A 12678-nucleotide genomic window follows, 5' to 3' on the forward strand; every position below is an offset into this window, starting at 1 on the left:
GTTACATGCATTAAAATTTGCCCTCTCGATTATACCGTCTTTCGCGGCACACCTGTTCAGCAACCAAGGGTGGCTAGGGGGTGGTACGAGAAATTACATAAACAAGAGCGGCAGCTGATGCTGAAACGACGCACCTATTACTGACGCGGCTGCTCGGTTGCATAAATTCATCTCGCCCGGTTTCGGTTTGACGAGCGCCAGTTATAATCTTATGATTCAATCATGGCATTTTATGTCCTAAATTTGATTATGACCTGATGGTTTATTATAAAATTCAAAAAATGACCTAATAGTATGTATCGTTCTGACATCATTGTGTTTCGAATCTTACAAAAAGTTAAAATATAAACGCGAAGGCCAGTCCAGGTCAGGCTTTATTGTGCGTGTGAAATTGCGACCAGAACCACAACAATAGTCTGCTTGTTAAACGCCATCAGTTGCGGTCAGGAAAGAGCCGATTTCATTACCACTCGAATACGATTGACATAATTAAACATTCATGGGTCATGGGCGGTTTGGCTGTGATACTTTTTTTTTTTTTTCTTCACATAACATTTATTTGACACGGCACAAATACAATTTAATGTTTAACGGCGCCAATTATATCTGATGACTTAAAAACTAAAGCAAATTTTTTATCCTCGCTGCCGACTACGAGCTGAAATTAAGTCTAACTTAAAACTAGCATGGGATTTCCAATCAGTGTTTTGTTGTTCAATGGTCGTCTGATAATGGCTGTGATACTGTTGTATATATTTTATATCAGACGACTACACTAATCATTGTTTCATCATTCTGTGCGTACTGTTTTCTGCTTCTGGCGTTCGAATGGATAAAAATGGGATTTTATCAACCAACCATTTTTTACAGCTCATGCTTGCAATCGTTTCCGTATATCAGCAGGCACGAGATGCAAAACCAGCTGGTTTCTTGCCAAATTCTTCTGTATCTGTCTGTCACTTCTGCTTGGTCAGCTTTTTACCGATGACCTTAGAATTTTCACGCAAAACTATATACAAAATGTTTATTGCCTTGTAGAAATCTTTTTGCCACAGAGCTATTTCACGCTACTTCGCTAATCGACTCCGTCCAATCACTTTCGACTTAGGTGTAAGATAGCATTTTTTTGCTAATAAAAAGAAGAAGAAGAAAAAGAGAATAAAGAACCTTATTTAAGGGACACTTGCAAAAGATCACGGCTAGAATTTACCACCTGACCTGCTTGTTTTTCATCAGGACATCAACTCTTGGCAAAATCTAAACTTAAAAAGCGCGCTCAATAACTCGAAAAGTGTCTAAACTCACCAAATTTTAAAAATTTCATCTGAACGCTAACAACTAGAGAGCAATAAAAGAAATTAGCGCCCTGAGAAAATATAAAACATTGTTAAACATACGTCAACAGAGGGGACACCCGCTACTAACCTATTAAAATAAGTTACCTCAAATAATAATTAACAAAACATAGAAGGCAATTTTTTCATTGCAAATATTAATGCTAACGAAATTCTGTTTTTAGGAAAAAATGTTATCATGAACCGACTGACTGTGAAATTCGAAAAACTCATTGGTTGCTCACCAAACCAAAATTGCACGGTATAAGGAATCTCAGCATGTTTCAACTCTCCATGGAATGGAAAATATAAGATTTTTTTCTGCAACAATAAAATAAAATTTACCATGTCATAAATTTTCGCGGCGAACCCGGACTTTTTTTTATGATTTGCTCGGGTATCACTTCATTTAAAAATTTGTGTCTCATTACGTATAACGTACATCATTCCTCTGACCTGGACTCGAGGTACGATATTGCCAGTCGTCGTTTGTTCGAATCTGTTAGTATAAAAAAACCGTAGCGCCAGCCCCGCAATGGCCCTGTAAACTTAATAGTAGACTGCAAAACTCTTTCAATTAGTTTTGAAACTTGGAACAAGTAATTATCGTACGGCGCAATATTTGTAGAATATGGCGGAAACTTCCATTCTGGTGTTTCTATGTAAGTTTTACCGATTTTTACAGTATGAGGCCGAGCGTTGTCATGCAGTAGAATCACTGTTTCGTGCCTCTGCTCGTATTGTGGCCCTTTATACGCAGTGCTCGACCTAATCACATCAATTAATGTCGTTCCCCAGTGATGGATTCATTCAGTTCCAACACTTAAACACAAACTTTCGCAGCGTGTACATTCGGTCGAGCCGACAATGTAGAAGCATAATCAGGAAGTCCCCACGACTTTCTTTTCTTTGGGTTGCTGTAATGAATCCTCTTTTGCCACTAAATCAGGCGGAAAACACGCCGCTCAACGTCCTTTGGCTGCAAACCATATGGATTCCACGTTCCTTGTTTTTTAATCAAACCCAATGCATGCAATCACTTGAAAATGGCTTAGCTAGTAACTTCTAATACCTGCGTGTGGCATGGATCTTTATCGAGTAATTACTCCAACTCAGCGTCTTCGAAAGTTTTTGGCCTTTCTTCACACGAACAATCGTCAACACAAAAAACCGTCTTTTTCAAAATTTGCCATACGCTTTAGCCGTCGTTTGATTTTGACATAAAATAAGAAAAGTAACATTTTCCAAACAAATTTTTTTTAAAAATCTGTCCACGTGGTATGTGGATGGCCCCTTATCCAGAATTCGAGCCGAGGTGCCTCGTGCTATTATGTTTACTAACTTGCTAACTGTTTGGTGTACAGGACAATTGTGAGGCTAGCGTTTTATTCCTACTGATACTAAGGCTACTGACATACTGAGGCGTCAAATTAAGCGAAGCGTTGAGCGTTTGAGAAGCGGAATAAGCAGAAGCGTTGAGTGAAGCTTCCTATGACATACTGGAGCGAGCGATGCAAATGCGTTGTGTTGTCATATTCCTAGATTCCAGCAGCGGTTTCGTTTAAAGGAAATATGAATTCTTCCATTGAAGATTTGTTTGCTGCTTCAAGCACAGTAAATCACGTTTTTAGTAAACATAGAGATTTTTTTATGAAGTAAAATAATATTTCTGAAGTCAGTTGCGCTACAGACGTAGTAAAAAATATAAGAAATTATTCTAAATTTAAAACCCGCTGACCCCAAGTAACGTTCAACTAGTTTATGATATCTGTTCAGTATGTTAGGCATGCAATATCAATCAAAAATACCAGTGTTATTTTCCTGACGACCTGAGATTTTTCCCGATATTTTCTATATTTAAGACCAAAATAAAACGAATAAAAAGCACCTGGCGATATCAGGTTTAGTCTGAACATGGTATTACTGCACTAACATTTTTTATACATTTTAACATTTTGTTAACCGAAAATGTATTCTATTTGCTTTTTTTTCAATTACCAAACCAAAACAAAGCAAATGTAAAGCACCTCGCGATGAAGATTTTGTCTGAACAAGGTATTACCGCGTAAGTATACGCGCGTCAAAACACTACTCGTTCTGTTTCGCCGCCTCTACCGACGCGTCGTTGCCGCTTGAGTATGACCGGTTTGAGCGTTTCATATAGACGTTCGAAGAAGTAGCTCGGACGCTTTTGCGACGCTTCTTGCTTCGCTTCATTTGACGCCTCAGTATGTCAATAGCCTAACAGTCTTTCCCAAGTCGAGTTTCGAACAAAGGACGACTTGCTTGCTGCATCGTATCTCGAAACCAGCTGGGAGATATTAGAAATTGATAGTGCTTCGTAAAAATATATTTTCAATAAAAAATGAAATCCAAATTTCGAACGAATGTGTGTGATACACGATGAAAACTTGAAATTTTCACATTATTTTTGGAAAAAATGTTTTTTATTTTTCTTATTTATTTTATTTCTAATATTAAAAAAAAAAGCTGATACCCTTCTTTAGTAGGTGGTCAAATTTCAGTATAAGCGGAGTATAAGCCATTATTTTAGGTGCAAATTAATGTCATTTCTCTATGTGTGTAAGATGCGCCTTTGTATACATCATTGTCGAAGGTTTGTGTTTGATACATAGAGCAATTACACACAAAAAAAAACGGGTAACCAATTTAATCGACCATTTTTGGCTGAAAATTTGCTTAGATGTTTCTATAGACAAAAGATGCCATTTTGTGCTACTTGTTTAATTTTTTCGAACATGACTCATTTTTGAGAGGCTATTGAAAAATGCTATTTTGGGAACGAATGGATGATTACAAATATTTTAAGGGCCAAAACGGTTTGTTTAATCGGTATGACATCTTCGGCAAAGTTGTAGATAACAGGATTGTCTTTTCGAAAAAATATACACTCAAAAACAATTTTTTTTTGTGATAAGCTAAAATAAAAATTAAAAATTATTTAGGCTGATACAAATTTCGAGATTTTTTTATGTCCAAGGTTATCAAAGTTAGCAAAGGGGGTGGCAAAAAATAAATAACACCGAGACGAAAAAAAATAGAAATATCTTTGATCAAAGTTTGTGTGCAATTTATGTCGTTTGTAACTTGCACTCAAATAAATGTTGAAAAATAACACTTTATTATTATTTATTTCGCTTGCATTTTGACGACACTCTCGCTGTCACTGGACTTGTTTGTTGCTAAATAAAGCATTTATGCTGTCGGAAAACCAATAAAATGAACAAAACGGGTTGAGCTTTTTTTTCTTCCCCTTCCAATATTCAAGATTTTTAAAGGGGCCGGAGGGGGGGGGGGTGACATAAAATGAAAATAAAATTTGTAACGGCCTTATCTAAAAAGCTCATTTTTTAAAAATCTATTTTTTCTATAAAAACTACCAAAGATTACCTAAACAATGAAACTGGTCCGATTATGGAGAAATCAAGAAAAAAAAAGCTAGTTTTTTTGCCGCACCCTGTATCTCAATGTGATAAAGTTGAAATGCATTTTTACTTGAAAACAATAACCATGCCGAATTGTTAATGAAGTATTTTAGTCATGCGAACAATTCAAAATTTGAAGTAAGTTAACATATATGTGGTTCCTAAGTGAAATAAAAGCAGTAGAGCTAGGTAAAATGAATTCGGTCTACAATACACACGACCTGAGGAAACCGTCAGTTACCCTGCATATTTTTTGATGATATGAATTAGTCTATTCGGTTTCCCATGATCATTTGATGAAACACGTTTTTATATAGTTTTCAACGCTCGAAATTTTTTTTTTTGTGACATCCAACCTATTTGAGCTTTGCCGACGGTGTTGGTTGGTTATGCTTTAGTTAAATAACTGAATATTATGCACGGCTGCTTTCTTGAAAATATGATGATGATGATCCTCCGTACTCTGCTGTAGGGTGGCTACCCAAGTGGGAAAACCGGGAAAAACGGGAATTGTTTGCAACCGAGAAAAACCGGGGAAAAACTGGAAATTTTACTGAATACCGCCAAGATTACTCACAAATATTTAGTGAGCCCTGTACTCGAAAAAAAAACTTATTAGACTAATAATTTATTTGAAGTAAGATTTTCTTGAAACTCTCAGGGGACGATTCAATACATATGGATTGTGTTTTGGCATAATTATTATATTCAATTTTCTTTCCATCGCTGGAAGCTCGCACCTTTCCCTCGTAACATTTTGGGCAATAGTGTAGCCGACCCTTTTTAATTACTTTTATCCATTCTTTCTTCAATTCAAGCTCGTTCTTAAGCACCTTGGACGATTTTTGAGCTTTGGACTTCATTATGACCCAAAATCTTTCCACCGGGTGAATCTCTGGTGAATTTGGAGGGTTGGTGGTTTTTGGTACAAAAACAACGTCATTTTCTCTGTACCAATCCATGTTGATCACGCCTCCGATTCGTTGTCTTTCGGACCTTGATTACACGAAGCCCAGCTCATGGTCGCAGTCGGATTTTCCATGACAGCGGGCAAAATTCTCTGGAGATTTCCTTTGTGTTTCGATGACATCTCAATAACCATTGAACCGATTGTTATGAAATTTTGCACATGTAAATAATACACTCCATACCAGTTGTACCCAGTTTTTCATCGATTTTTACCCATGGACAAAAAACTTACACACGGATAAAAATGGTGCAATTATGCATTCTACGAAGACTTTGCTGAGCGCCTTGACACTTTTTGGAGAGATCGGATAGCCGGTTCAGGCAATAACCTTCCTGACTTGGCCGTGTTTATTAGGAAGCTTTTGGTTCTAACACATGGGAATACTACGTTGGAGTACCTAGTCGTGAATCTGGCTACGGCCAGTACTATTGAAGCGATAGAAGCCAAAAGTCAAAACTTCTCACGGACACCCAGGAAGAGGCAGCACTGATGGATGAGCAGATGCGTGCGCTGCTGAAGTAATGTGTTTGAGGTGTTTTGCAAATCAGATTTGCCCGATTAAAATAAAGTTTGTTTTGCAAGAAATGTGTAACATAATTCTTTTATATAATGATTCTGATATGGTTGAGGTAAGAACGGTTCCTACAAACTTAATTTGGCCTCAGAGTCCCCGGTAATGAGTATTATATGCGATGTTTTTAAAATACTTATGACGTACGATGACGTCCGTCACATTTTCAGAGTGTTTGCCATCTCTTGATTTCAATAAGGCTGAACGTTTAAGAAGTGACTTTGAGCAAATTAGGATATGAATCGAAAGCCACGCTGTTTTAATTCTTAACTTGTGGAAAACTACAGACTTCAGAAGTACAATTAACTTTAATAAAAAATAGCTTCTTCATACTTGTGAGAAGTGAAAATCAATAAATACATTTGTTATTTTATATGAGTTTGTAAAGGCCTTACTGCGAATTAGGCAGGCGATAGATGATTTCAGTTGTAGATTGATCACGTAGATAGATAAACTTAAAGTTATTGCTGGAGAACTACGAATAGTTTATGAAAAAGACAACCCGTCTTTCTCAACCTAAATTTGAAGTATCACGACAATGAATGCATTTAGAAAACTTATTTTCAAAACCGGATTAAATTTGAAAAATTCTCTGGAATCTAATCTTTGAAAAAAAAAAAAATCCCGATTTTGATTCTTTGGTCGAGACTTCTGTTGGAACCTTAAGTTTTATTACAATGAAAATTAAACTCTTTTATGTAATTGATGATTTAGTGTCAGAAATATCAGCTCTTTTCAAATTATTTTTAGACATTAAAAAAATAGCTTCCAACGATTTCTTGCCACAAATCGAAAGATTGTAATGTTACCTAGTTTACTATGCAACGAGTATCATGAAATATGTAAAAATAACTTAGTTATTAATCAAAGAGAAAGTGATCAGCGAGAGTCTCTCAATGTTACTTAGGTCCTTTAGAAAAATTACGCGAGATTTCTCCTATTCAACTAAGCTTTATAGTTTCGAATGAAATGTCTGCTAAAAAATACACTTGAATCTTAAAAACTTTTTTCGTAAAAATTACTCAGTTTTCTATGTCCAAAAAGTATGCAAAGTTTTATTCAATCAGGTTTAACTCGAAATAAGTTGGTCGGTCATTTGGCGTGGATTTACTCACAACGGAAGTCATTTGTGTGTATTTCCCCTCACCCACGGCTGACAGTCTAGTCCTCGAACCGGCAGCACCCACTGAATTAGTTTTGACTTCAATCATCATTTCGCTTCGCGTAATGCAATTTTTCTCTCTCCATGGTCACAGCAGCCAGTAATTAGCCAAGCAATTTGTCTAACGGCCGCACCACCGTCCAATCAACCTGGCCTACCCTCCCGGTTGCAATGATTGGCCACTTGAAACCACCGCAGACTGTTTCGCTCGAAATGAGCTTTAAGCAAAACAAGCACAACGCTTCAATTGGCTTAACTTGCACTGTCTGCTGGTACACGGTACATTGTGTGGAATAAGGAAAAACCTCTTGGGACATCGGTGGAGACGAATAAATTTTAATTCGCTCCAATTGGGGACACTGCAATAGCTGCATGCATAAATAACCATTCTCGGTGCAGCTTTCGGGGACGGTTCGGTCACTGTCCCTGTCCCTGTATGTCTTGCCCGGGTGTGTCCCAGTGTCCCTTTTTGTGTGCAAACGAAAACTGTACGTAACTTTGTTCTCGCTTTCGGGATGGCATAAGAAACGGAAGAAAACTTAATGATGCACTAAATTGGATTGTATTTTCATGCATTCGTTTTGATTTCCAGTTGCCCGAAAGACCGTCTCGGAAGATATCGGGAGTGAGTTTATGGAGCTGTGACGATGTGTTTATGTGCTTTTTACATGTGAAGAACTTAGGAAATCGGGGTGAATTCAACTTCGTCAATGATTTATTTTCTTTATATAAAATTTCGCTTCAACACACAAAAAGTGTGTTAGTTGCAAATAGTGTGTGTTAGTTGCAAATAGAGCATTGGAATAATAGTTTCTCAGACCTGAATAGTAATATTTTTTTTCTTTGTGCTAATTATGGCTGTTCAACAACAATGAAAAATAAACTCGTTCATTGCTACTAAAGTCAAGGTTAAACAACATGTTTCCAAGCTGTAATTGCAGCTCTCACCTCTGGGTGGCGTCTGTTTGTTGGATGCGAAGCATTACCGTCGCACTCATACACAGTGTTCTGTGTGTTTTATTTCACTATGAATGGAAAAATCAATATTTACCATTGGCAGTGGCCACCAACCATATTACGGATGGGTTACTGCTTCTTCTGTTCAGTTCCGCATTGCACGGGTGCTGCCTAGAGGTTGGGTGATGACTCTTTCGCGCACGGTTTCCACGCCTAACGACAACAACAGCAGCACCACCGGCATCGGCAACAAAGTATGCGTTATGAAGTCGGGGCATGTAAAATAACACCTGGTTCCAATAATGGTTTGCAAATAGCCCGAGAACCGGTTGAAATAAAACAGAAACAAGCCGGCATAATCCGAGCAAAAATTCGCATGATATAAAATTCACGAGGGAGCGAAGCAAAAAGGTTAGATTCTTTAACATTTATTATAGACATCTTAGCGAGACGCAAAAACCTTTTTGTATACACTTTCGTACCTTTTCGTGAATTCGACTGAGAGGTAAAAGTTGTACCTACCAGTGTAATGCTTGTTCTGAATCTATTCGTTTTATTTTGTTACGGAATGGGTGTTGAAAAAGTATCAACTTCATTGGAAGACGCAATATGGAAAATTGCCAGAAACATCGCATGAGACCGTTTTCTATAGAGAAATATGAAAACGGTTTTCTAGTAGTGAGAAGTCAATAGAACCTTGAGCGTGATTGAAATTCTTAGGTAATAAAACATACACCATAGAATGAAATAGTCATTTCGTGATAAAGTACCAAATCTGTCCTCTAGTTGTTTACTATTGGTGTAAAAAATAAGTGAAGAGGAGTAAAAATTGAAAAAAAAAATGCTTTTAAGTTCAGATCAGAGTAGTGATCATCGAGTAAGATTTCATTTATATTCTTATGGAGCTTTTTATTCAACTCAGAAATACTTTGAAAAGTTTGATACAAGCGTCTGTTTTTTTCTCACGATGTCTGCTTTCAAATTGAACTTTAGCCTTCAATTCCACTGCTCCATTTCCTTTGTTCTGAAACTAGTTTTACTTGGCCGTTGTTCTTTGTATTACCAATGTATTACCAATAAAAAAAGTTTTTTACTCAAATCAGTTTTTCTTTCAACTGCAAAAGTGAGTTTCAGAAATACATCCTACTCAGAATACTCGCTCATATTGTGCACTACCGTGGCATTGTGCAATCCATTCTAATTCTACTGGAACGGGGTAACCTGAGCTTTATTCATATCGACTATCCTATATGCACTTCCCGGCAGCGGCATTTCCCCTTTATATGACGACCGAAGCACACCGATAGTGATGAAATCAACCATTCGTCACCTGCCGTTTACCGCTGCGTACGGTCGTACCGGTTCACGATGCGACGTAATTTGATTAGGTCATTTGCATTCTACCGAGCAATTCTGTCACCCCATCTACAGTATAGAGGTAGAAAATGAAAAAAAAAAGCCAGCTTGAAGCGCCACGTGTGTACAACTTTGCTTCTACACCTACAACTCAAAACGAAACATTGGAATGTTGCCCAAAAACGGAATTTCAATCGGAAACGGTTGCACTTGGGAAATTATTATTACGGTTGAACATTTCTATCGGTGCTCTTTCTATCCCATTGAAACACTAGCGTTAGTGAAGAATTAAAAATTCCAAGCACACCACCATAGAAAAAAACGAATCTGAGGTGCCAATTTGTACCGGAACGTAAGCCCCAACTTAATTATGCGACGGAGTGTCTGCACCTTAGACAAATTTAATAAGCTCTCTGAGGAAGTTTTTTCCTCGACGCTTCCGGGATGTCACCCAGTCAGTAGTCAAGTCAAGCTCGTTATGGAAATTCAATGGCTGAAAGCGATATTCAATCAATTTGAGCTCGGCTCAATGTGAGGCCCACTTTTCGAGCACACACTTAAAACATAAAAAAGCAATAAACTAATTCCCCGAAGACATAACCATAAAACAGAACAATTAATTTATTACCATTTTATCTTTCTTCTTTGTTTTCAGATCGCCGTTCCACGATGGACGAACGGCGGTTGGCCGACTACTTCGTAGTGGCCGGCATGCCGGAGAACCCAAAGCTACTGAAGGAAAATATCTTCAATGACTCGTCCCACCTCCGCTCGGCGAACACAATCGACCCCATAACCGACATCGGTGTGTTTTTTCCTTCGCTGGGCGAAAAAATCCCGGCAGACTATGAAATTCTGGAGAACACTCCGACGGGGCTGCTGGCAGATTTGAACTACGGTTCGGTGCGAACGGTAGCATGTTTTATATATTTTCGCCGGGGGAAGGATAAGCCGCCGCTGGTCGACATCGGCGTTATGTACGAAGGAGCCGAACGGATAATGTCCGACGCAGAAGTGGTCCTCAATACGCCGGGTGATCGGCTGGCCAACGTGAACAATTCGTCCGCAAAAACATTTCTTACCTTTCGAAGGGCGAAAAATGACATGCCCTGCAACGAGCTGGTAGTGACGGATCTTTGCGTGGTGATTCCGTCAAAGGGAGAGAAGCCACCGCATGCATTCTGTATGATTCACAAAACGCTTAACAAGGGTATCATGGGCAGTGACGTGTACCTGTGCTACAAAAAGTCGATGAACCGACCGAAGCTGATCAGCTATCAGCCGGAAATTCTGCACCGATATCCGACGGTGGATCATAACGACTTTCCGTTGAACCTGTGTCCCAGCGTGCCGCTGTTTTGTTTGCCCATGGGAACGACACTGGAGGCTTGGCCGCATGTTCCCGGGGGCGATGGAAAGGTTTGCGCTGCTGTAGAAAGTGAAAATCAGCTTTTATATTAATCAAAATTCACTTCCAGCTTAAACGGAAACCCATACAACCCATATTCAGCACGTTCGTGCTAACCGTCAACGATGGAACCTACAAGGTGTACGGTTCAGCCTTAACATTTTACGAAGACTTTGGGTAAGTGTACAGATCCGCTTGGTTCGAAAATTTAGCCTTGTAGACGCTAATCGCTAATTCGATAAACATGCTGGGAAACTAAATTTGGTAAATGAAAAATTTCGGCTTGTGCACTGATTTGAGGAGCTATTATAGAACTCTGTCGAAGGAGTTGGATGCAATACTTACAATTCATCAATAGAAGCAGAAAAAACAAAAAAGTAATCTTAGACCGAATCTTCAAGTAAATCTGAGAGAAGGAGATGTACAGAACCTGTGAGAATACTGCAATATTTCCACATAATATCAATTCAGTGAATCACAAAACTGGGTAGCAATGAAACCAAACGTCGATGTTCTCTGTGAAATTAAAGAGACCGCGCGAGAAATTTGGAATTGCATTGATACGCTTGGTGTTGATATGGCGTCGCTGAGGGTGCTGTGACTTTTATTCATTTCATAGCGCTCTTAATCATTAATTTCAGCGGTGATATTCTCAGCATCCAGTTAACGACTTTGACAACGTTACAACCCTCTCTGAAATTAAGAGCTACTCTGTATGTTAAATATCATCTGTATGTTAAGCCATCATCGAGACATTTCTACATAAAACGACACCCTGCACTAATCATTAAACTGGGGGTTATGGAAGCCAACGGTTATTAGTAGGACTGGCATTACTTTCTCTCGCCAATAGTGAACCAAATTCATCAAAATGAATGTTCTCAGTGATAAACAAAGTTCGAGGAAGTCTACCATATAAAAACAACATCGTTTTTTTATTATATGCTGGTAGCTGGAATCCGTGATGTGATGGGTGTAATTGTTAGCACCACGAAAGGAAAAATAAACATCTTTCTCACATGATGAGAAACAACATCATAATGGGGTAAAGCCGAGTCGTTGTTTTCCAAGAAGGAGGAACGAAACGAAGCCTCAACGACCCCTTTTCTAAAAATGCCTCAAAAAAATAGTCGGCAAATTGCGTTGTACAAATCCTGAAATTACGTAACTAGATACGTCATTCCCCGTGAAAATCAAAACCAAAGATTATCAACCCACTCCACGGGCCTATAGAGATTTGACAGAGAAATTTTAGGATCAATGCTTCACAAATAAGTGACATCGAAGCGAATTTCGTAGAACAGGACAACTTTCCAAACTAAGAATCACAAATGTAGACCTTTCAAGCTTGCTATGCGTAACTTTCGAGGATGCTCTATATGTTTCGAAACTATGTCAAAAATGTTTTTGGAGAATGTTATTGAACGATATCTCGAATACTTTGGCAGTTAATTGGCTAATGATGGTTCCGGAG

At 38.4% G+C, this 12678-nt stretch overlaps 1 protein-coding gene across 5 annotated transcripts in view; it reads left to right on the forward strand.

The window, feature by feature from the left end:
- LOC129731981 (DENN domain-containing protein Crag) overlaps positions 1-12678 on the forward strand; it is a 64657-nt gene that overhangs the window by 33569 nt on the left and 18410 nt on the right. For all 5 annotated transcript variants that reach the window (XM_055692417.1, XM_055692416.1, XM_055692420.1 and 2 more), the window contains 2 exons: positions 10452-11215; positions 11275-11381. In XM_055692417.1, coding sequence (XP_055548392.1) covers positions 10466-11215; positions 11275-11381 — 857 coding nt within the window. In that variant the 5' untranslated portion in view covers positions 10452-10465. The remainder of the gene's footprint in view (positions 1-10451; positions 11216-11274; positions 11382-12678) is intronic.

Source organism: Wyeomyia smithii, chromosome 3 (assembly GCF_029784165.1).
Source record: "Wyeomyia smithii strain HCP4-BCI-WySm-NY-G18 chromosome 3, ASM2978416v1, whole genome shotgun sequence".
NCBI classification, from domain to species: domain Eukaryota; kingdom Metazoa; phylum Arthropoda; class Insecta; order Diptera; family Culicidae; genus Wyeomyia; species Wyeomyia smithii.